At 33.7% G+C, this 26,720-nt stretch overlaps 1 protein-coding gene across 1 annotated transcript in view; it reads left to right on the top strand.

The window, feature by feature from the left end:
* CNTN1 (contactin 1) overlaps positions 1–26,720 on the top strand; it is a 187,660-nt gene that overhangs the window by 123,606 nt on the left and 37,334 nt on the right. Inside the window, exon 22 of the mRNA XM_060114197.1 lies at positions 711–867. Within this exon, the coding sequence (XP_059970180.1) occupies positions 711–867 (157 nt within the window). The remainder of the gene's footprint in view (positions 1–710; positions 868–26,720) is intronic.

Genomic DNA, 26,720 nt, shown 5'->3' with positions numbered 1-26,720 from the left:
CAAAACCCAAACAGCTCTCTCTTACTCTAGCTGTGAGGAAGAATCAGATGACATGATAAATTTTGAAATGAGAAAAGATCTTCAGTGAATTCTAGAAAAATACTATGTCAAATGAGCAAGATAGAATAACTGCTTTAAAGAATAAAGTTGTTAGAATAATTAGTGTTTAAAAAAGAGAGAAAAAAAGAATCCATTTTTGTTTGACAATGATTAAGATAATGTCGCCAAGCACACAGTGAATTCTTTGATGTATGAGGTACCCTCTGTAAGTGAACAAAAATGAAAAAAAAGGTTATTTCTATATATTCTCTATATCACAGTATCACATTTTTCAGTCAACACTAACCTTTAGAAACAGTGTGAAAAAATTTTAATTACTAGGCAATTTTTAGACTAATTTAATATATTGAAAGAGCCCTCATTTTTTACCTTTTTCATAAAAAGACACATTCTTTCTCTCTATTTTGGTAATTTCAAAAAATAAAATTTAGATGCCTAAGATGCATCTTCTTGGATCCCCCTAAAAATAGATGAAATCAATTTCTGTGAATTAAAAATAACATGAATTTTCCAGCTAGTATTACACACAGCTCCCTAAGATTTTTTTTTTAATTAATAAAAAGTATAAGTGTTTTTATTCCAGTTTAATGTTAGGGCATTGACTCCTTATTGCCAATTTATTAAATATACATATTTTGAAACTTTTAAAGGTACTCTATAGACCTGATGGCCAGCATGATGGCAAGCTGTATTCAACTCATAAACACTCCATAGAAGTCCCAATCCCCAGGGATGGAGAATATGTTGTAGAGGTTCGTGCACACAGTGATGGAGGAGATGGAGTGGTGTCTCAAGTCAAAATTTCAGGTAAGCCAATCATTTAAGACATGTTTTAATTAAGTACTCATAAGTTCTAGGCCCATATAACTTCTCAAGGGTAAATGTGGGACTGATATTCACACTAATATCAGTATCATTTGTAAGTAGATTTGAAATGGTAAGGATGCCCTGAAACTTGAAACTTCTCCCTTTATGAGTCACAAAAGTACATTTGCAACCTATCAGATACCTATTGGTTACTATCTGGACAGCAAAGCACAATTAAAATACCATAATGCATTAAAATGGTACATAATACTAGATCATTAGATAATATCCAAACTTCTCTTATATCAAAAGGAAATTCACTGGACAACTATCAGTATTCTTCTCACCCCCTTTTCTTTATCTTACACACATTAATATAATAAGAAAGACAGTAGATGATAGTTCCTTCCTTTACCAGTATGCCTATTTGTCTCAGTATAGCTATTCCTTTTCTGCAGACTCTAATTATTTCTCACAGCATTGGTATATTTGAAATAAATATTTAAAGCAGTTATTTCTTCCTGTAGAACTCTACTAATTTTAAAAATTTTGATATTTTCTCTCACCCTGTATGCATGGTATAGTTTAATTATACTGAATTAAAATTGAGGTCATTTTGAGAATTTTATGAGACTATGAAGTGCCAGAAGATGCTAAAGCAAAGATGGCAATAATTGATTTAGAAGAAAATTTGGTGATTTATAGCTAAATAGATGAATATGTTGCATATGAACCTAAAATAAAAATCCTTTAAAACAATTCCAGTGTTTTTTGTCCAATCATGGCTATGCAAAGAAACTGTTGAATTAACATTAGGAAATGTCAGATGTTAGGTGAATAGTACCATTCTAGACTTTTTAAAAATATGTTTGGATTTATTTGCAAATTATTTAAATTATTTGTAGTGAGAAAGCATGTAAATACAAATGGAAATTTTAGGTTTTCTTATAAATTCAGATAATTTACATTGAAAACACTTTTAGTTTAGACATTATTATTATGTCTTTTTAGAAAATTGTGAAAATATGAAAGGAAAAGAAAACAGTTATATTCCAAACACTCTAACTGCTTAATTAATGTTCAGTGGAATTTACTTTTAGTTACCCTATATACATATACAATTTCATGTGTTGGCTTCTATTGAATATATCATGTCATATCCAAATTTTATCAATTATGTTTTATGAACATCCCCCATGTCATTGAAAACTTTATGCATTTTATTTAAAATTATACATAATATTCTCTCAAACAAATGTACAAAAGTTTTCTACCCATTTCAGTTTTTCCTATCATAAATAACACTATTTTGAATGCATTTTTATAAATATTTCTGCAAGTTAAATTTAAATAATCTTTCTGCAGGTTAAATTTAAACAATAAGTTAAAGAGTTTTACTTCTATATTTCAAAATTTATTTTAAAATATTTATCAACTTATATTCCTATTATCATTGTGTATGAGTACTAATGTTGCACCACTCCAACATTAGTCTCTTTCTTTTAAGTCATCACTATTTTAATAGGAGAAAATAGCATCTTTTTTTTTGAAACTTTTTCTAAATTTTGAACTTTGATAACACACAGCTTCAATAGTTTCACACTCAGCAGGGCTGTTTCACAAAAGGAAATGAGAGGCAAATGTGGACATTATTTTGAGGGTGGTAAAATGCAAACAAACTAAGTAAAGTACTTTTGAACACTGACCTTCCCTGTCTAAAAGCCAGCTGTGGCACACTGTTGCTCTCTTCATTTTTACCCTTGATTCATTTCTAATGCAAAGCAGAATGTAGTTTCTGGAATTTAGACTATAGAAGTTCGTAGCAGGGACAGATGCTGTAGCAGTGACAGTAGCATTAGTACAGTTATAACTAGTGGTGTGCTGGTAAATGTTAAACAATTGACTCTCCTGGGTAGGAGGAAGACCTGGTTTATCGTGTTTGCCAATTTTTGTGATGTAAATATTTCATCATGTCTGACTTCAAGCTTCCCACATGATGTCACTAAATGTGGAGTTGGAAAGAGGTGGTTAGGAGCACACTGTGGTAGGATTGTCACCATACAGATGCAATAGGCATAACCTCAAGAGCATTGATGACAATTAAAATGTAGTAAATAATTAGGAAGTGAAGAGACTGAATATTTACTACCTTTGTTTTAAACTTTTTCATTTAACTAATAAGTTTACATAATTTCAATTTTAATAACTGTGTTTTCAATAACTCACTCATAAACTTCCTTAAATTGTAATGGTTGCCTTTTGGAAGGTAGTATGGACCAGCTGCAGCACACCAAGTTTATAGTCTGATTGCCCAATGTAAACAGCCCATGTGCAGAAGACACAGAGTATGATTTTTTAGACACCTCAAACATAGTTTCCTCTTTTTTGCTAAATAATGGAAAATATTCTTATTAATGCAGAATTTCTATTATTTATCTCAATCTGACCATAACAGTACCAAAACAACAACAACAACAACAACAACTATAGAATTAACATTAGGAAATGTCAGATGTTTGGTGAATAGCACCATTTTAGAATTTTCTCATTTAAGTTTGGATTTATTTTCAAATTGTTTAAATTATTTGTAGTGAGAAAAGCATTTAAATACAAATGAAAATGTTAGGCTTTCTCATAAGTTTAAAAGACTCCCAGTACTTTCCTTTGTTTCAGTTTTCATGCCTAAAATAAGTAGCCATGAATATAATACACTGCTACATTTTCATATTTTTATGCATTATGCTGTCCATTCATTCACAAATATACATTAAATGCCTAAAATATGTAAGGCATAGCGTACATACTTAAAATGTGCTACCGTTTGTATGTTTCCACATGCCTGCAAGTCCTCATCACAATCATTCCTCACTGGCTCTATTACAATTCTAAAAAATTTTTAGGCTTCCAGTTTTGACTTCCTATAGTCCATTCCTTATGCAGCAGACAGACTGATCCTTTCAAACATGTCAAATCATATAACTCTCCTCTTAGAAAGATATCCTATAAAATGAAATCTAAATTCCTTTATAATCTGGCCTTGCCAAACTCTCTCCCCTCAGTTAATTGATTTCACCCTTGGTCCATTGACCTCTTTTTGCTTCTTGAACATACCAACATTATTCATATTACCTTTAACCACCTGTACTTTTTCTTGCTGCTGCCTGGGATTCTCTGGATCTTGGCACAGCAGGTCATTCTTGTCATTTTTGTTTCTGCTCAGATGTCACCTTCTCAATGAAGAATTATTATACAGCCATCAATGTAAGATAGCCCTCTACTCCAATGTTTTGTCATATCATGTCACTTTTTAAATTTATTCATAATATTTATAGCTATTTAGAATTATCTTATTAATTTATACTGTTCATTGTCTATCTTTATCTTTACTTGAATGTAAGCTCTGAGGGAGCAAGTTCTTGTCTGCCTTGTTCAACCCTTGAATCCCCAGCACTCAGAGGACATATCTGGCACATAACAGGGTTTTAACAAATAATTCTTGAATGAATTCATGATTTCTGTATAGAGTAAAAATAATTTGGCAACTTAAACTATAATTTAGATGTCTAGAATGTTGATATGCTTTCCGACTGGGTACGTGATTTACATTATGACATACTCATCCATAGGTTTGATTCTTACAAAGATTAAGAATTAGTATTAGAAATATTCTAGAAAATTTATTAGACATGGTAATCTGTAACTCCACTTATCTTTGACCTAAACACTGTCAGTTGCTGTCTTAATAAATTGCTCCCTATCAGATGTTTATAGTTCACAGTGAGGCAAACATAATACTGTAAATGTTTCGTTACAAACATACTATGTCTAATACATTCTATATTGTCTTTTAAGAATCTTTTGTTTTTATAGAGCATTGTGAGTTAAATTAAGAATCTGGTGAAGATAGCTACAATATTCTAAATATAAATTTTAATAAATTAATTTAGCTTATGACATATTCACTTACAAATGTTAGAATATAGATTAACAAGGATCTTTTGTCATAAATAAATGTCCACAGAGAAGCGTGTATTTCATTACTAATGTGTGAATGTGCATATTTTGAGCTTTTATTTTTCTTTTGGTTTAAACACACTATAGCTATCTTAGTCAGATGAAGACTTTCAAGGACATTCTAGAGTCTGGACTTCTTCCTGAGGGCAAAAAGTAGTCATTTGAAATCTTTAAGGTGGGAGTAATATGATCAAATATTTGCACTTGAAAAATCACTTTCGTGATTATGGAAAATATATATAGTAGGGGAGTAAGATATAAGGATATGAATTACAAGGTTATTGTTATAGAAGGATTAAGATGATGATGGTCTGGACTGGAAAGAGGGTAGTGGTAAAGTCTAGGGTAGGTTCTAAAAGAACAAGCCGTCTTTTCCACTTGATTTAAAGGTACTATATATTTATTTTGTTGACTTCATGTCTTTGAATAAATCTGTAATTTATCCTGATGTCACCATAGATGACGTAATCTAAACATTTAGCCTACTATTTTTGGTAACTCCAATCTATTAAGTTAAACTATATATATAACCAAAGCCACTGACTTCAACACTGATGAAAAACACATTTTTTTCCACTTTGTCCTTTCTTCCCAGTAGCAGAAGACAAAGTGCTAGAAAACCAGTCTTTAGGTGGAACATTTAGATGTGTGATTCCATTACTCACATGCTCCTTCTCCATTACTCATGTAAGTAGTGTAGTAGAAAAGGAACAAGAGGATAGTCAGAATGTTTAGATTTAATTCATGCTTTATGAAATTAAAATTCATAAAGAATTAATGTCAGCAATTCTGCAAAATATCTTTGGTAAGCATTTTCAAAAACCAAAAATAGTTTGAACATCTAATTTTGTACAATAGCCTGTATATAGAAGGAGAGGGTAATATGCATGGTGGTCTTAGGTTTACTTTATCCTGCCTTCTTTAATGACAGGATGCTATATAAGTGATCCCCAAATCTGTAACTTTGTAAATGTCCTGTATCATTTGGAAAAATATTTCCATAAATAAATTAACTACTAACCTAAAATTTTGGAATGGCATATTATATGACAATAATGTTACAGTTGCATGCCATTCTTATAGGCCCCTCATCATAACTTTAAAGTCTTGTACTTGTGATTATGACACAATCAGATATTATCATTCAGGAAATGCTATCACCCTAACTATTTTGAAATTACCAAATATTTTGTTTTACTTTGCTACATGTTGTGTGGGATTCAAGAGTTTAAGAGGGTAAATTCAACCTATGTATTTCTAGGCTGACAAGTAGCTTACATTTAAAATTACCTCTAAAATATAAATTCCTTTTATTACCATTCAGTCCCGACTACACACTTAAAACCTTTCCAACTGTAAAGCAGTACTTGACATTCCTCATTTTACAAAAAACATGAAAAAGGACGAGAAGTTATCTGAACAAACTAATACTTTTTCACATTTCTGAATTTGACTTAGAACAGTGACTCACTGCCTTGATTATTGTTAATGTAGCTCTATGAATGGCTCAGGGTTGTTTCAGCAGTTGACGGGCAGGGCTAGGAACTCCCAGCAAAGGGAGTTCTCAGAGGCTTACTTACCCTTCTGAAGCTTTGAGCAGTAGTTCTAGAAGGGGATTTTGCCACTTTGTCAGGCCATGGATGGCATCTCTGCATCTAAATTAACTTGGGGTCTCCTGAATCTTCCCCAATTTTTTTTTTAGCTACTAGTAAATTCACACAACAGTCCCAACATAACTTGTTCATTAACTTAGATTCAGACATAATTTGATAGGAAAATTAATCAGTGGAATACATTATAAAAATAGAAAGGAAAATTAGAAATAATACTCCAAGATTTATTTACTACCAAAATAATTTTGGTTTATAAAATTTGGTCTTAGTCTTTGAAGCTATACTTTAGTATGTGCAATGTGCAAATAGTTTTTTCCTCTAATAAATAAACCTTACTCTTAAAATATTCCATATTTGTATAATACTTTTGCTCTCCAGGAAACTGATTCATTCATTAAACATCTACTGAACACCTACAATATGTCAGGCATTCTGCTAAGTTACTGGTTACAATAATTGGCAAGCCCTTCTGAAGCTTACATGCAGCAACATGGATAGACCTAGAAATTATCATACTAAGTGAACTAAGTCAGACAGAGAAAGACAAATATCATATGATATCACTTATATGTGGAATCTAAAATATTATACAAATGAACTTATTTACAAAACAGAAAAAGACTCACAGACATAGAAAACAAACTTATGGTTACCAAAGGGGAAAGGGGGTGGGGGAGGGATAAATTAGGAGTTTTGGATTAACAGATACACAGTACTCTATATAAAATAGATAAACAACAAGTAACTACTGTATAACACAGGGAACTATATTCAGTCTCTTGTAATAAACTATAATGGAAAAAAATATAAAACTGAATTACTTTGCCATACACCAGCAGCTAACACAGCATTGTAAATCAATTTAAAAAAATAAGAAAACTAATAGATATCAGGAAAATAAAGAATTAACACCAAATAATAAAGTTTATTTATATTTAGCTTTATTAAGGATTATAAGGAAAATATAAGTGGCTAATATAGAGAATAAAAGAGGTAAAACTGATTTAAATGAGATGATCAGTTCAAGCCTCCCTTAAGTAGGAAATGTTTGGGCTGAAGCCTAAAGAAAAGTAACTAGCCAGACCACTCAAGTGGGGCTAAGAGTCCCAGGTACAGGGAAGGAACCTGACATGTTCAAGGAGACCAGTGTGACCATTACGTAGAGGTGTGGGATGAGTTGGAGAGATGAGAGGGGCAAAGCCATGAACAGCCTTGATTCCATCTCAGACTCATCTCATACCCTTCTCGTCTCATTTTAACTGTCTCCCTTATCCCATCCTTAAAGGTTTTTGTCAGAATTTTGTACCTTATTCTATGTTCAATGGGAAAACTTTGAGGAGCCTTTAGGAGATGAGTGATGCAATCTGATGTAAGATCATTTTTGCTATAGTGCAGAAAATAAATTGGAGTGGAACAAAAGGGGAATTGGTGGGGCTGGTGAGAAAAGAGAAAGTCTGAAACCCAATCAGCACAAGCAGATTCTTCTTCAGAAAGAATCGATATATAGGATAGTTTAATTTTTTCTTGCTCTGCAAAGCAAAGCAAATTACAAGACCTTTTTGAGGATAAATGACTAAAGAAGATATTATATACTATTCAGAGGGTAAAAATGTACATTTTAGAATGTTTCTTGTAAAAATTTTCAGGTGGAATATAAAAGTTAGAGATAAAAATATTATAAAAGTATTCATAGGCTTGCTGGAGGAAAATGTCTAGACCATCTTGTTCAACTCCTTCCCAAGGGCTGGAATTCTCTGCAGGACATTGATGAATGATTTATGCCCTCTCAACATCAGCTTAAACACTGTTGGTGATGAGGAGGGAATTCACCCATTTTACAAGCAGCCCTTAGACTATCAATAACTTTAATCAACAGATTACAGATCTCTGATCAATTCTATAATGATTGAACTAGTTTCCAATAAAATCAGGATCAACCCACATATACTATAAAATTCTTTCCTCTCTCTCTCTTCTGTCAGAGAAAGATGGTTCAGCTTTCAGGAAAAATGAAACCTCTCTGGATAATTTAATCAAGTATTAGAGTCTTAAAAAAGAAAATCTTTTATAAGAACTGTGAGAATGAATGTCTGTTGGCTTTAAGAAAAGCAAAGTAGTTGAAAGGAACCCCCACTGGTGTTCCATCTGCTTGCAGTCCCAAAGTAGGGGATCCACAGATGAATCCCAAAGGCAGTGGCACCACCTTCCTTTGATATCAGTTGAGGCCCACAGTCCTGCCCACCACAGCCAGAGCAGCAGTGGCTTCTGTTTTTCTATGACCTCCCAGTTCACCCCCCTACTGCCTCTCAGTGGCAAGAGAATCTAGGAAATATTGTTTTCACATTTTTACCCCAGAGATAGTCAGGAGGTCATAGGAAGCAAGAGGAATGGTGCTGAAATTCCAAGAAAAATATGTCCTTCTCCCAAAATAAGTAGGTTTACATCAAAACTAACAAGAAGAACCAAGCTAAATATGGATTTTTAGGGAAAGTTAAATTAAATAAAAGAGAGAAAATAAATATGTTTTAACCTCTAAACTGACTTCATGATATAGAAATTCATATTATTAGAAGCACCATTAAAATTATAGGATAAGAGAAGCTGCAGATATTAAAGCTATATCATGAAAATATCTAAAAGGGAGATTTGCCCAAGATATGGAAAATAATGATTAATATCACCTGATCACTAGGACTCACAGATAACAATGTGGCTACTATATTTAGTCACTCCCCATATTTCCCTTTTCAGTATTATGATAACATCATAATGGATATTATTGTATACAGACCGTTTTTCTGAATTTCCAATTTTTTCTTAGAAAAGATTCCTAGAAGTGGAAATACAGGATTAAAGGGCAGGACCTTTCAAAGACTTGGCAAACACTTGACAATTGCCAAATTGCTATCCAAATAACGATGCCCACATTTTATCATTAAACAAGTCTTTTTTTACTAGCATTTTTCTATTCAAAATTTTTTCATTCATTAAGCAAAGATATTATCTCATAATTTTTATTATTTAATTACTATTGAGATGAATATATTAATATGATTAATAGCTACTTAGTTTCAGTTCTATGAAGTTGTTTATATTCTTTTTTTGTTTACTATTAATAACTTTCTTTAAATTTTATGACCAATTTATAAAGCAAGATTTTTAACATTTTCATGCCATATTTGTAGCAAATTTTTTTCAAACTTGTATTTAAATGTTATTGACACTAGATTGATATGTTTTATTTTTAAGCAAAATAATGAAGTTATAAAAATTCTCAAATATTTAATGCACATAAACAATAAGTAATAGAATAATAGATTAAATGTAATTTTATTTATATGAAGTTCAAAAATAATATAATAAAGCAACCTTTAAAGAGTTACATATATGACCTATAAAACTTCCCCCAAAAGAGAATGATTAACACAAAATTCAGCACAGTGTTGTGAGGGGCAATCAGGAAGAAGCTTATGGGATGGTAACAATGTTATCAATATTTGTTTGCCTGCTGATAAGTATACAGGTGTCTTCTGTTGTTTTTAAACAGTATTTTTAAAAATACTAATTTACTTAAGTTATTTCAAAGTTGTAAGACTAAAAAGGGGTTTGACGAAATTGAAGAGTGGAGAAAGACTATTGAATTTGGTATTTTATAGGTCTGTATTAGTTGGCTAGGCCTGCCATAACAAAGTATCACAGACTGGTTTATACAACAGAAATGTATTTTCTTTCAATTCTGAAGACTAGAAGTCTGAGATGAAGGTGTTGGCAGGTTTGGCTTCTTTGGAGGCCTCTCTTTTTGGCTTGTAGGTGGCCATTTTCTCCCTCTGTCCTCACATGGTCTTCCCTCTGTGTAGGTCTGTGTCCTAATTTCCCCTTCTTATAAGAACACCAATCATATTGGACTAGAGCCCACCCCAATAACCTATTTTAACTTAATTATCTCTTTAAAGACTCTGTCTCCCAATACAGTCACATTATGAGGTACTAAGGATTAGGGCTTTAACATAGGAATTTTCAGGGGTAAAATTCAGCCCATAATAAAATCATTGGTAATTTCAAGAGAAAAACTTCCATAAAATAGTGTGGGTGAAAGTCTTATTTCTCTAAGCAAACTACACAGAACTTACATACTATAGGGAGGAGGTAAAGTCAATCTATCGATATATAACTTTTTGTCAGATAGAGATAATGTATGAAGAAAGTAAAGCAGAGTCAGGTGGGTAAGGAGGGATGGAAGAGGGCTAAAGCCTATGTTTTCTTTTTCTTTTTTGTCCCATGGAAAGGCATTTCATTTTAAACATAGCAGTGTGTACATGTCAATCCCAAACTCCCAGTCTATCTCTCCCCTCCACCTTTCCCCCTTGTTATCATAAATTCATTCTCTAAGTTTGTGAGTCTGTTCCTGTTTTGTAAATAAGCTCATTTGTATCATATTTTTTTTTAGATTCTGCATATAAGTGATATCATATGATATTTGTCTTTCTCTGTCTGACTTACTTCATTTAGTATGATAATCTCCAGGTCCATCCAGGTTACAGCAAATGGCATTATTTCATTCTTTTTAATGGTTGAGTAATATTCCATGGTATATATGTACCACATCTTCTTTACCCATTCATCTGTTGATGGACGTTTAGTTTGCTTCCATGTCTTGGCTATTGTAAACAGTGCTGCAGTGGACATTAGGGTACATGTATCCTTTCAAAACATGTTTTTCAATAAGAGTGGCAGGAAAAGCCTGCTCTGACAGGGTAACAGTGGAAAAGAAGATCAAATGAAGTGAGGAAATTGTCCATGCAGTTATCTGGAAAGAAAAGTATTTCTACAAGAACATTAAAAAGCCCCAAGCGGGCTTCCCTGGTGGCACAGTGGTTGAGAGTCCGCCTGCCAATGCAGGGGACATGGGTTTGTGCCCCAGTCTGGGAAGATCCCACATGCCATGGAACAGCTGGGCCCGTGAGCCATGGCCACTGGGCCTGTGTGTCTGGAGCCTGTGCTCCACAACGGGAGAGGTCACAACAGTGAGAGGCCCGCGTACAGCAAAAAAATAAAAAATAAAAAATAAAAGCCGCAAGGAAGGAGTAGGTTTGAATGTTCAATGTTCCAGCAAGGAGACCAGTGTGACTGGGGCCTCCAGCAAGGAGACCAGTGTGACTGGGGCCGAGCAAACCATGAGGAGAGTGGGCACAATGAGCCTGGAGAGGTAGATAGGACCTGAATCATAACAAGGTTAAGGACTTTGGAATTTACTCTAAGTGTGACAAGAAACTATTGAAGTATTTTAAAATGTGGACTGATATGATCAGATTTATATTATACAAGTTGTATGTTTGCTATTCTTTGGAAGGAAGTAGAAATCCTGTGAATTGTGGGGAAAATCTCTGTAAATATCAGAAAATAAGGAGGGCAGGAAATAGCAGCCAAAAGGTGATAGTCCAAGTAAGAGATGAAGTCAGCTTTGACTAGTGTGGTCACAGTAGAAGAAGTGAGAAATAGTTATAGTCAGGATTCATTTGGAAGAAGACCTAAAAATATTTTCTGATGATAAGGGGTGTGAAAAAGGAATTGGCATAACTCTTAGGAATTTAGATTAACCAATGGAATCATCTACTTAAATGGCCAACAGAATATCTACTTAACAGAATCATCTACTGAAAATAGATCACTGGAGAAAATAATTAGGAGTTCAAATTTTGGCATGCTAGCTCATGCTACATCTATTAGACATCCAGGTGTATATAGATTTTAAAAAATATTATCTAGCAAAACTGAGAATCCAGCTGAGATCAGAAAATAAATTTGCCAGAGAACCACTTGGCATAATTGTATAAGTATCTACAACCCATACCAGCCTGATACAGAAATAGAGATAGCAGATTGTTACTGGTGTTACCCAAAGTTATTGTTAATATAATAGGAGGTCGAGGGAAAAAAAGGATTCATTACTTTTAGTTAAAGAAAAATTTAAATAGCTGGACAGAGAGTTTGTATCTATTAGAATATTTTCAGCTGTCAGTAACAAACTCTCAACTCAAAATTGCTTGAGAAATAGGTAGGCCTTATGTCTTTCATGAAATCAGTGTCTCAAACATATAATCAAGGACCAGTTGCCCCTCCCCCCTCTCCAGCTTTCTCTACTTGGGAGGTCTCAGAATCAGGTTCATTCTAAGGCTCATCTAAGGCTCTCTGTGGTTGCAAGATGGCTGCCGCAGTCCTAGGAATTATTACAAAGAGGCCTGATGATGTCCAGGAAAGAAGGGGTCTCTCTCTTTTGAAACTCTATTCTTAAAATGAAGGACCTTTCCCAGAACGTCCTCAGAAAATCTTTCCCATATTGTCTAGAACTGAGTCACAAGCCTACCCTTAAATAAATAATATGGCATTTTCGTGATTGCTCAATGTGATAAAATTTACCACAAATCTGAGGATGGAAAAATCTTCCTTGAGGAATGAACATCTGAAAAAAAAATGGAGACTGTATTCAGAAGGAAGCAAAGAGAAAAAGATTTCTGCTTAATATTAAAAGTTAAATAGCGAGGTAAATAAACGTGGATATAGGAAAAGGAAGAAGAAGAAACTAGGTCAAAGAGCAACTTCATAAAAATGCAGAAGAAGAGAGAGGAAAGTTATAGGAAGGATAGAAAGTTAGCTTCAAAAGCAGAAAATTTAGGCAGGATTATTTTTTATTTAGGTAATAAGTGGTGATCACCACATGGATCCTGAGACTAAAACAAAGATTTATGATGCCAAACAAGTAACCAAAGAGTATGTCAATAAACTAAGTGAGAGAACTCTAATCCAAAGTCAATAAACACAAGTTTATCCTTAAAATTATATATTTGTCACTACCACTGTTAAAGAACATGTAAGTAGGTAAATAGGCATAGGAACAGTTTAAGTTATTACTGTCACAGGAGAATTCTACATGTCTTTGCTTTGTTTTGCATTTTAGATTATATACTCCACAATACTTAAATCTGTGAGACAATCCCTTCCCCTCAAGAGCTGCATTTGGTGGTATTTGCTACATTTAGGAAATTATACTAGGAGGATGGAATCAGGAAAGAATACTGTTGATGTAACTAAAATTGGAACTTAGCTTGAGAAGGGATTTCCATATGTAATAAGTGCTTTCCAAAACAGAGTCGTAAATTAAGGAATTTAACATTTTTGAAAAATGTAAGTACATTGAAGAAGTTTCAGAAAATGAACAAATGGTACATTCAAAATGGGCTTTCTTTTTCTGAATTTTGGGTATCAGCAAAATTACAGTCTTACTAAATAGTAGTCTGTTTATTTTACCTTGTTTACATAATACCAAGTTTTGTGGAATATAAAGTTTCAACAAATATTATAATGGGTCATAATATTATGCATCAATAAATTAGTCATAAGATGGGCAATCTTGTGCAATGGTATATCTTAAATGTATAGTTTTAATTATTAGTAAACTCAATTTTGCATTTTATGAATGTTTATATATTGGTAGCTTAAAGTAGTACATTAAGATATCTGTTCTGTACACTCAAATGGGTTGGAAATATTCTATGATCCTGAGGAAGGAATATTAGGATAAATGTACCTGCCCTCAAATTATAAGATATTACTTTATATTCTCCCCTGAAAGAAGAGCAACAAATAAGTGAATTAAAATAATTATCTTAAAATGATATATACATCAACCATTAAAATACCATTTCAAAATTAATTTTCCTATGAAAAATTATAGGCTCTGTTGAAATTTGTAACCTTCTTAGGAAAATATAGAGGCAATTGTCTGTACTGAGAAGAGAGTTGGGTTTTAAATTTTCTCTCCTGAGGTTTGACACTTACTCACTGTAACATAAATCTGAAAACCATTTAGAAAAGAAAATGAGCTTGTTATTTAAAAAAATAAAATCCTGCAAAATTCTCACAAATAGAACAGGAAACCTTTAATGCTCCAATAAGAGGGAATATAACTCTTAAACTGGAAAGTGATATATCAACATGTTAAAATGGTCCATTTGATACTACATTAGGGACCAGCTTTAGTGATTGATGAAGGAATGTTTAGGTCTCAAAGTACTTCTCACAGTTGAGTATGGCTAAAAGCCAGATTCTTTGGTAGGTTATTCACAGTATAAAAACAATGTAATGAAGCAAATGACATTCCAAGGGCACTTTCTATGCAAAATGAGCCAGATAAAGAGAATAAAATCATTTGGAACATAATCCAAGAGTATGAATTTCTCCATCCAGTAGTCTTTCTTCTACAACCTATCATTCCAGGCAGACCCTGAATAATTGCCTCTCATCTCTAAAGCAAATTGCCAGCCTTCCTCACGTGGCCGTGAGAAGTAGAAAGAGGGAAGGGTGTTTGTTGTAGGTTACAGAGGACTCAGGAAGAGTCAAGGATACTGTAGATTACAAAGGACTAGTGCAACAAGACACCTGGCCCAAAGTCATTGCTCCAAAGTCTAGATATACCTGGAAGTTCTGAAATCTTTGGATATCAACATGTGTGGAGATGATCCTTCCGATGTCCTGGCCTCTTAATTCCTGTTTCTTGATGATCTTGCCCTCTGCCTGCCTCAGCCACCCACCCATGATTACAGTCTAGACAGGGCTTCACAGACTTGAATGTGAATTAGAACTTGAGTGGTCCCTGAAACTTGACTGAGAAAAAAATTAATAAAAAATTTTATTAATTTCTAACTAAAATGTATGATTTCTTCAAATATGAATTTAAGCTACAAATCACTGTCACCAGTAACAATCCCAGATATTCTCATATAATAGTTCACCTGTTGCAATATCGCTTCTTCAAAAAACATATTTATTAGACTTATCCTATTTCTTATTATGTAATGTTCTAATAAGCACACTATTTTATGTGTTAACAAACATATATTTGTTTTCTTGATATTTTAAAAATGCATTTTAATCTAATGTGTTTCCTTCTAACTCTATGTATTGTATTTTATGTATGTAAAAGCATTATTTTCAGTGTTCTCAGAGATTCACAGGATGCCAAGGTGTCTATGACACAAAAATCCTTGCAAATCTTGGCTTTACCAATAGCTACAAAATATTAAAAACTTAAGTTTAAGCTTTTATTCTCTGACCACTAACTGTTCTCTTTCCAGTTTATTCCTTCAGATCTCCTTCTATCTCCAACAGTTCTTTCACCTTCCCCCACCCAGACCTGCCATTGACCCTATCACTTGTTTTCCTTTCCCTCATTCTCCTTGATGTCCTCAGTTGCGGCCTTAAAGAGTTCAGATTCCATAGTTCATAATTAAAACCACTGTACCTTGCCTCATTCTCTCTTTATGCTCCTCACATGGTTGAATCCAAATTTTGATTAAACACAACTTTCCTCATATTTTATGCCTGCATACAAGCAGAACTCCATGTGCTCCCACCAAAATCTCCTCTTCAATCCCCATCCCCAACATTCACCACTTCCCCAGCACTACTGCCTGGAGACCCTCAAGTCTAACAGATTAATACTACTCTGTGCCCCATTTTCTGACATCATTTCTGTCCAAACTTAATTCTTAAAACCTGCCTACTCTGCCTCTGGAATTCATTATCACTCATCAGTAGCCTCCTATAATATTCATCTCTTCACTGAATGTTTCCTTCACCTTCTTAATTTACCAGAAACCTTACTACCCCCCCGACCACTGCTCCCAATGATGTTGCTCCCCCTGCAATCTATTCATATGCCTTGAACACTGGGCCTCGTGACAAGATAGGTGCTCTCCTTCCTTCCTGATGATGCTTCCATTGTATCCTCCATCTTTCTTGCCCCAAGTTCCCTGCTTAGAACCTCATATCATCCGTTTTTCTCACTTATTTCCCCTTCCTGAAGTTTTCTATGAGTCCCTGAGATCATTCCTACTCATTCCTTGAAGATTTTGGTGCACAGATCACTGGCACTCTCTCCAACACCACTTCTCTCCTACCTTTTGCTGATTTCCATATACATGTCGCTGATCCTTACATCACACTGTCCTCTCAGTTCTTTGAAACACTTACTCCAATTTGTGTTGTCCTTGCCATGGCTCCACTTTTACCCTTATCATTGCTGTCTTCATAATCTTAAATATTCTCATCTCTGAAAGACACCTATCTTTCTTCTCATTTTTTTTAGTACTCAGGTTCCTGAAAATTTTTGACCCACCAGGAACCACAAACACTTTATCTCACCACTTTTCCTATGTCCCCTACCTTTCTCAATTTCTCCATATCTAGCTGAAATCCCACAACCATAAATTATCATTACTTCTTGGCATACATATCGGTACCCTTTTACTTCTTTCACTTCATCATACTCACTTGGAAAAATTGTGGATTAAATCTAACTGTCCACTTACTCAAAACCTACACTCTCACATTTAATGGTAGCTAGAGAAAAATACCCCAAATTAAGACTGGTTACACCTTGAACTCATGACCATGTCAAGTGGGCCCACAGTGCTGCTGGGCCATTCCACTAGGTTTTCCTAGTACCTTTATTCTTCTCTCCCTTAGACAACAATTACATACCTCTTTCTCCTTCCTTAAATTTCCAAAGTATCTTTCCTATCTTCCCTTTTTAGTCAATAACTTGCTTCCTGTTTCCCTGAGAAAATAGAAGGAATTGGAAGCAACCAACACATAAATATGTGCCGATGTGCTCTGCCTTCCTTCCTAATGCCCTGGCTGAGCTCTATATTCTTATCTAAGGGCAGCCGTCCACATGTGAGCAAGATGGCATCACCTCTTGTTAATTCATGAATATTGCTTCAGCCATTCTTTCTTTTCTCTTCTGCATCATTTTTCTTTTTGATTTATCTCATCACTATGCAAGCATTCTGCAATTTTGCCCATTGTTAAGGGAAAACAAAAACAAACAAACAACAACAAGGAAAAAGGAAAATCTCCCCTTGTAACTAATGCATTGCTCTATGATTTTCTATAGAGCAAAATGCAAAAAATAATTTGTCCCTCTTCAGTGTTTCTAATTCCCCTTCTCAAATCCTGTTTTGAATTTGCATCCTCCCAACACTCTATCAAAATAGCCCTTGTCAAGATCACCAATGAACTTCATGTTTTTAATGCAGAAGTTAGTTTTCTCCTACTCCATTTCTTAGTAGTTTGAATACAGTTGATCACTTTCTCCTTCTTGGCTTTCTGGGCACCAGTCTCTTGTGATTTTCCTCCTCCCTAATAGGATGCTGTTCTACGTCTCTTTTGCTGGTTCTTGATCATCCTTCCAATAACTCTATCCTTCTTAGTCCATAAGCAATCTTATTGTTTCGAGGCTATAAATGCTAAAAACTCTCAAACATAAATCTCTGATTTATCCAACTGTCTAATCACTATCTCCACTTGGATATCTAAACTAAACTTTTTTTCTTTATATATATACTTTTCCTACACTTTCACCTGTCTCAACAATGCATCTCCAGTCTTCCTGGAAGTTATCTTTGACTTCTTTTTTCCTCTTATATACTAGTTTCATTTCATCAAGAAATCCTATTCGTTTTACCACTAAAATATATCTAGAAACCTCCACCTCTGCTGCCACCATCATGATCCAGCCATCATGCTTTGTCTCCAGGATTACTGATTAGCCATCCAACTGTTTTCTCTGCTTTGCACTTAGCTACAACTCTACAATTCATTCTCAGCAGAACGACCACAGTGATCATTTTAAAATATGTCAGGTCTTATCTATGCAAAAACCTCCAATGACTTTCATCTTCTCAGAATGGGAATAGATCATATTCATACTTATATTCTGTCTGATTTTTGTCAACCTTGGTCATTGCCATTAACTCTCTAGCTCATAAATCATAAATCTGTTTCTGTGAGATTTTAAATTGGTTTTCTAATATCTTGCAAATTAGCAAATTTAACTCCTCTAATCAAGAGGCCTACAATATTCTTATATATTTGTATATATTTTTATTATTTATATGGCTTGATTATTTAGCATGGGTATATTCTATATTTTACATGTAGAATGGGGACAATAGTGTCCATATTTTATGAGTAATACATAATAATAAATAAATAAATTAAAATCCATTTTCCTGTACCTTACAATTTTGCCACCCAATTCCAAACAGAAGAATGATTGGGAGAGATAATACTCTGTACCAGAGTTTCTCAATCTTTTTTCATTATTTTTCTCCCTCATAATCCTTTTTACATGTTTTTCCTTAGCAGCTATTGCCACCCATGAAATTTTAATACCACAGAAAGACTGCATATCTGTTTATGTACTGTAGCCCTTTGGAGATGCAAAAACCATTGTAATAGCCCAGATATTCTTCACCTCACAAGAACCAATTTTCACCTCCGTGGAAGCCATATTGCTCCTGTAGAAAATACATGGGCTATGGAGATACACCCTTCCATCCATTCCCAGGAGATCCAATCAATTTTATAAACTGGTCAATCTAAAACTTCAGTGAGCTGTGTCTTTAGAAGACAGTGTTTTCCATCTTCATAGGATTGATTTTTATTGAATTGTACTTTGGTATTGTGCTATTGGCTTATATTGAGGAACATTATAGGGAAAAAAACAACAAAAGCAAAAAACAATTACACAAAATCTGCTACCATATTATTCATTGATAGTTGAGGACATGTTTTGCTGTGCTACAGTGTCCTCCTTTTATGGAAACATAATTGAAAATTTTCTCAGGTGAGGCTGAACTTAGAGAAGTGAACACACTGGGCCAGGCTAATAAATAAATATTTAAATAAAATGTCTGATATTTAATATTAAATCAGTATTTTTCAAATTTCTGTACACAATTTAATGGAGAAGGTGAAATCTTATTAGAGGAAGTATATGAAGAAAGACTGCTTCTATCTAAATACTAGAAAAATTTATCTCCTCAACACCACCCCATGCTTCATACACACACACAAGAAAAATTCATACAGCTAAATAAATCCATTGTCCTCTGTAGACACCTTAGATATTACTTACTGGACCATATTTAATAGGAACCTTATGCTCCACACATACACACTCTAAATATGTTATCAATATCTTCCTTCAATACAGTACTCTCCTTTAGAAGATCTAGGGGTGATGGGAGGGGGAGAAGATGCATTTCCAGTATTGTGTAGCATCCTTTATCCCAGGTACTGCCCTGGGATAGACTGTCCCTTAACCTGCATCCTTTCTCTGGTCTGAGGACCAGAAGTAGAACACTTTTCTTGAGCACAATACTTGTTTTTATCTTTGAGATAATCAACTTTATGATTGATTTATTTTTCTATTTGAATTGCCTGGCCAAAACTCAATGCCGTATTTCCAACACACCTTAAGCAAAGTATCAGTACATAGAGCATTGTATATTTTAACTGAATATAGGTGAATATAGCTAAAGTGTTTTTCAATAGTAGCATTAGTGGATGTTGTTGCTATTTATGTATCATTATCTCAGCTTTATCTAAATTTTCCTAAACTTATTTCCCTTCCCCTCAATTAATATGTTTTTCTTTATCATAATTTATGTATCTTTGTAAACTATCTTAAAGCCTTTTTAAAATGAGGTACCATATAACTCATAAGTAAATATTTATGTTTTATTCTCCAAAGAACCTGGCAAAGAATTTTGACTCAATATTTATTTTTTCAATTAAACTAGCAAAAATAAGTGATCTAAATTAATACTGATGTACTAAAATGCTTCAAAGACTTAGATCATAAATGCCTTAAGAACATGTGTTGACCCTCTAGAACTATAAGATACATGTATTTGATTTGCAATATATGCTTTATGATTAAAATGTAAGTTAAAAAGAACTCTTAAAACATAAAGTCATAAAGAATGTATTGTAAAATGTAAGAGCCAATAAAATCTAAAGAAAAAATGCTAAAAATGAAGAAAAATTGACACAATTTAAAAGTGTTTATATTTTTAGTATAATAATTTTCATGACAAATGGAGAACTGACATATGTGATTCTAAAATTACAAAGAGATTGTAATCCAAGGAGAAACCCAAAACATAAAACAAACAAATTTAAAAGAAAAAAGATTGGAAGCATAAAAAAATGATGCCATCACGTTTGAAATATATAGCCATCATAATTCTTATATTCTTCCAAGTACGTCAAGTAATTTAGTAACTTCATGTATTCTAAGGTTTTTGAGAAATCTTTGGTTTTTATAAATGAAAACATGTTCTTTCTTTTTATACTGTCACCATAAGTGGCTGCCTAACCCTCCAAATATATAAATATATTGTCATGGGTACCTGATATCCAAAGTGAATTTGATGTAGAGAATAAAGTACTACACGGATAAGTTATTTAGCTTCTGTCTCTTATGTTTTCACTGAATATATTTTTCTGCTGATAACATAGATTTTGTCCTTTAGAAGATTGCTCATTTCTGAGAACCCTGGTTATTTTATGGTTTTGTTAATAACTTTGCCCTTTATGTGGATGATTTTGATAGTTGAACACATCTTTGTGCAGATCTCTAAAGCCACATATTATTTTGTGTTTTTCTTAGGATTAAAAAACTGCCTTTATCAAAAAATTTTTAATGATTATTAATATATTTAAACTAAGGTATATTAAAATTACATTACAAAAAGATATCTCATATTTATTCAGTTAATACACTTTTGTAGAACTTTAGGTTCAGTTAAAACATAAGAAAATTATTTAACGTAGAGTTTTCTTGCTCTGATTTTTTAAATTCTTTTTTGCCTGTTTATCAATTGAACATAATTTATCACTAAATCAAGAGCCCCAATTACTCTATTGTCTTCTTATTCTCTAATTCTTCAAGGAGTAGTTTCTATTAGATATAGTTGTAACTATTAATTATATTCAGAGTTATTTTATTTAAATAATCAATATTTTAGGTCAGATGAAAGAAGTATACAAGTATTCTATATCTAAATTTTATAAACTAGCTCCTTAATTCAGAGAGGGGGAAATTTACATTGTTTTAAAAGAAATTAAAGTGAAAATAGGGACGCTTTTTATTATTATGTGATTATTTGAAAATTTATCTTTTTTTTTTTTTTAACGGTACACGGGCCTCTCACTGTTGTGGCCTCTCCTGTTGCAGAGCACAGGCTCCGGACGCGCAGGCTCAGCAGCCATGGCTAATGGGCCCAGCCGCTCCGTGGCATGTGAGATCTTCCCGGACCGGGGCACAAACCCGTGTCCCCTACATTGGCAGGTGGACTCTCAACCACTGCACCACCAGGGAAGCCCTGAAATTATATCATATTTTAAAATATCTTTGTTATTCTTTCTGGATGAATATTTATTTTACTGAAATTTGAGGTTAATAAAATTAGTAATAAATTATGCTAGGAGTTCCAGCATTGATATTGGGAAGAAAAATAAGGCATATATTCTACAGGCAATATTAAATTCAGTGTTATAAGTATTTCCTAGAGCACATTTGATTGTAATCATTTCTCTATAAATTAATGATTGCTGTCAGTGCCTAGTATCCTAGATTATATGTTTTGCTGTCATGTCAGATGTATGAGGCAACGTTAACTATATAAAAGATGGAAAATTACAGTGAGAATATGATCAGACAGTTTTTGCTTTAGCAAGAAATGAAATGGTATTCTCTCCTTACTTTAAACTTGAGCAAATTTCTTGTCTTTAAAATTAACCTATTGATAGCATAGGCAAGAACGCTTATCACAGTGCATAGCAATTACTCAATAATTTTACTTAATCTTCAGCAGTTACAGTGAACAGTACAAGGCAGCATATGAATAATGTACTTTACACAGAATAATGTCTTCATATCACATTATCAATTGTCATGTCATATTTAGAGAATTATTATTTTAGTGACAAGATGAACTAAATGTATTTATATACATTTAGATTTAGAGATTGTCAAGTCATAGGATGCATTTGTGCAAATTTGATAAATTCCTATTTATTTGTGTTAATTTTAAAATGCCACAGCTCTAATGTTTAATATATTTTCTATACCGATATGCTATATGGTCAGTGAAGAGTATATCCTCTGTGGTTTATCCTCAGGCTTTTAAAAAGTAGATGGAATGCAACATTGCCAGTTTTAAACGAAAGATTACGTATTTTTATGAAAGATTATGTATTTTTCCAAGTAGCAGATGTTTCTGTTGTGGCTATTTTCCCAGGTTAATAACTTCTCTTACATTGAGCAACTATATTTGAAATACAGTCTAACAAAATGTGTATTCATCTTCTATTAAATTCATGTTCAAGAGGATCATGATGAAATATCTTCTTAAATTTTAAAGTATTTTCATGTTTTTATAATTTTGGAGTGTTCTCTGGATTAATGACATGGAAATCAATATCTCTGAGGGGATTAACTATAACTAAGTTAAATTAGATTATTATAAAGCAGTGGCTTAGAATAAGAGTTTATTTCCTTTTGAATATCAAGGATTACTTTTCATTAGATTCTCTGTTTTTAGTATGCATTTCTTGGTAAATATTTTATTATCACAATAGAAGGGCATTTGTGAAGCATATACATATATTTTGTCCCATCTCTTCTTTCTTAGCTCAGGTCCCTTTTCCTCCAGAAAACTCCTTTTGTGCCACCACCTGCAGCTGCCCCTCATTTCAGTTTTGCTTCCATGGTGTATTGGGCATTCTGAGTACAAAAAACACTGCAGTGTGGTTGACTTGTGATTCAGCTGTGATCTCCAGGGGGAAGAAAGGCTGTTTCTACCCTAGCACTGGGCAGAATAGTAGTAAGCTCTCATTATGTGTAAATTGAATTCATGAACAAATATTAGGCAGTTAAGCTCTTTCTCTTCTATGAAAACTTAGAGAATCTATCTTTAAAAGAAAAAGAAAATCAAAGCAGAGTTGATCAGAATTAAATTTCAATCACATCCAGATGGTTACTGCCTACTTAGCTAAGACATCCAGTAACTCTAACTACAAGGTAGATCATGTCTGTGTACCTTTCTCAGCAGTGACTTCTTTCTCTGTCTTCTCAGCTTCTAGTTGGGGCATTATAGCCTAGGGTCTACTCTTACTTTAAAAGAAGCAGAGGCCTCACTTCAGTACCTAAGGTCCGTTTTCAAATTTGTAAAACCTTCGAAATCCAGAGTGGTTAAATTGTAGTCAGTACAGTGTGATGCCTCATGGCTAGTCTTGAATGGTTTTCTAGATCTTACTTGTTACCTTGCAAATGCCCTTCAGTTTGGGCTTGGCCCAGTACCTTTTCCTTCCTGAGTCCAGTAAAGAATTCTTTGGAATGTGGCCTGCAGCTACCACAGATAAATGGCAATCCATTCCTTGACAAATGGAACAGATCAGAAAAACAACTTCCCAGTCATTTCAATAGGAAGAGCTGCCAACTCTGATGTATTTTTATATAATAGCAATGCACTTTCTCTACCTTTTATTGTTATAAGACACAATTAGGTAAAACTATCCTCATTTGACTGATGAAGTAACTGAGCATCAGAGTTTAAGTAACTTGCCCAGAATCACATTGCTGTTAAAGTGAGACGCCAGGATTCAAATGATTTATAGCTCTAATACATGTACTCTTAATCTCTATACTATGTCCAGACAAGATTAATTTTGTGTGGCAATTTTTAACAAAAACCTGATACTGGGAAATGACATGGCACAATGGAGGATAAATGAAAACGCCCAGAAAGACCAAGGTCTTTCTATAAGTAATTTATTATTGCAGAATGAGTAGTAAATGCCAGATAGGAAGAAGTGAGATTCCCAGCAGCCAAACCCAAACCACATTTTGTTAACTATGTAGACAGGACCTGTCACAGCCTCTACCATTATCTAATGAGGCAGCATCCAAATGGTCATTGAAGAAGTTAAATAAACTCAGATTACTTTCTTTTAATTATTTAGACTCTATCTGTACAAGTGGAAAATTCATCTGATTTAAAGTTAAAATTCTTAAAGTACAAATTATGTGTTCAAATTAAAATATTATCTAAATATGTCCCTTTAAAGGAACAGTCTTGTTTTCCTGGTCCAAGATTATATTCTGAACACAGTTGCAACTTAAAATTGGCCAAGACACTACAGAAAGCAAGAAAGATGTTAAATAACACTTAAAAGATTACAAGTTTATTAGCAAAACTCTCACAAGAGGAAAAAATAGCAAAGTTTTGGCGTGCAGCTTATTTCTCTCAGTGAATTCTATTTCCTTTTTGATCCAAATTATAAAATAACCTCTGGCTAACAGTCATCCTCAGAATATGGACTATCAGTGAAGAGCCTTGTTTGTTTATATTTACATCTTGAGCACTCTACTGGATGTTGGTTAAATGGGATTATTGCTTGATTTTGAGTCTACCTAGAAGTGGAGATTTGATAGGGAAAAAAATTCATTGCACCACATTTTCTCAGGAATGGTCCTTCTCACACATGCCTAGAGAAAGAGAGATCATGGGTAGAATGACAGCAGAAGGGGGTCCGAAGCAGGACCATTAGTTCAACTCATTCAACAAAAATGTACTGAGCACCATGTGTCTTAGGTAGGACTTGGTCCCTGGAAGTTGGAAGATGAATAAGAAATGGTCTCTGTTCTTAAGGAACCATAAAGTCACAGATAAATAAGGCAGGTGAAAAAATAATTGGCAGCACAATGTATTAAGTGTTGTACAAGCAAGCACTGAGGAGGAAGTCATTAAATTCATGCACAGTTACCTAAAAGAATGATACTTTGATGACTCTTTTAAGATCAATGAGCATTTTCCAGGCGTAAAAGGGGGTAATAGGGCATATGAGTTTGAGAAAACAAGTGTTGACTCTGAGAATACATAAAAATGGCATCACATTCAGTGAGTCTCTAATGCAGGATTCAAAAAGGAGAGACAGGTAATATAATTGGAGTATAGGTTATATATAGACTGTGAAAAGGGGGCAGATTGGATTTGTGGGTTTTGTTTTTTTTTCATCTTTTTTACTTTTTTTGTGTTTAAGTAAGAGGTGACGAGGTCCTGGATCACTATGGCAGAGACAGGAGAGAAAGTGGAGCAGAGAGATTCTAGAGCGATGTTGGAGACGGAATCAATTGTACTTGGTGACCAAGACAGTGTATTGCAAGTGAGAGGGAAAAGCACTTTGAAAATGACTCTATGTTTAACATTCTGATTGCATGGCAATCATTAACTGAGCTAAGTAATTTAGAAGGATGGGAAAAGGCTATAAGAATAAGGATGGAAGAGATGGTGTAGAGGGCAAGAGAAGTGGTACTCTGACAAACTCTGAAGAACCTAATATGGAAAAGCCAGGGAAGGGAAATAAGAGGTAGGACAGGCCAGGTGAAATAAATGTCAAAGCAAATCATTGGTCTCAAACTTCTTTCTAGATTTTATATTTCTTTCAATATCTTGAAAATTAATTATGTTATTTTAAGCATATTGGTATATCATCATCAATCAACATCCAAAAGTCCCTCTGTATAAAACACACTCTCACGAGTCATAGAGACACAAGGCACAAGTCTTATGGAGAGATAGTCAATAATGACTCCCAAAATTTTATAATGAAATGACTGGGAGAAGACTGGTATTACTGGTTAGAAATATAGATGTTGACAAAAGAATTTCAATTTCCACTCACAGTGAGAGAATTTGATTTGTTCAGTATAGACAATATGGTTTCTTAAAGCATTCCCCAGAATTCCTGTTGGTTAGCAAGGAGTAACTACTCTGTTGATTTTTTAAAATAAACTCCTTACAGACATAATGAAAGTCAACCTTCTTTTTTTCCACTTTTTTTAACCTAAAAAGAATTTGAAAAGAACTTAAAATTTCAGGGTTTAGCACCATGAAAACATGACTAAGAGTGAGCCTTCTGGAAAAAAAAAAAAAAGAACTCTGAAAAATATATAAAAAGAACAAAAATTCCATGTAGATGCCATCCAAAGTGATTGAAATTATTTTATACCTTCTACTGAATAAGCACAAACTCTTAGAAATCCTTTGGAGTAATTAGTGTTGATTTCAGCCAGTACCTCCTTACATGTTTCAGACTATTGTGAAAATAGCTGAGAAACTGTTTCTTCTGTGAAAGCACAAAAAGAAAATTCAGTTGATTTTGATCCTCTTAATAGTTGTGAAGATTCAATGAATTCAGACTGTTTCTTATAAGAACTTCATGTGCATGTGGAAAAACAGAGAAGCACCAATTAATCCTTGTTGATAGATGGATGACACTGAATCCTACAGTAAGTAGGGGGCCTACAATAAG

The sequence above is a fragment of the Mesoplodon densirostris genome, chromosome 11 (genome assembly GCF_025265405.1).
Source record: "Mesoplodon densirostris isolate mMesDen1 chromosome 11, mMesDen1 primary haplotype, whole genome shotgun sequence".
Lineage (NCBI taxonomy): Eukaryota > Metazoa > Chordata > Mammalia > Artiodactyla > Ziphiidae > Mesoplodon > Mesoplodon densirostris.
The sequence above is the reverse complement of the archived record's forward strand: the minus strand, read 5'-3'. Positions and strand labels throughout refer to the sequence as shown.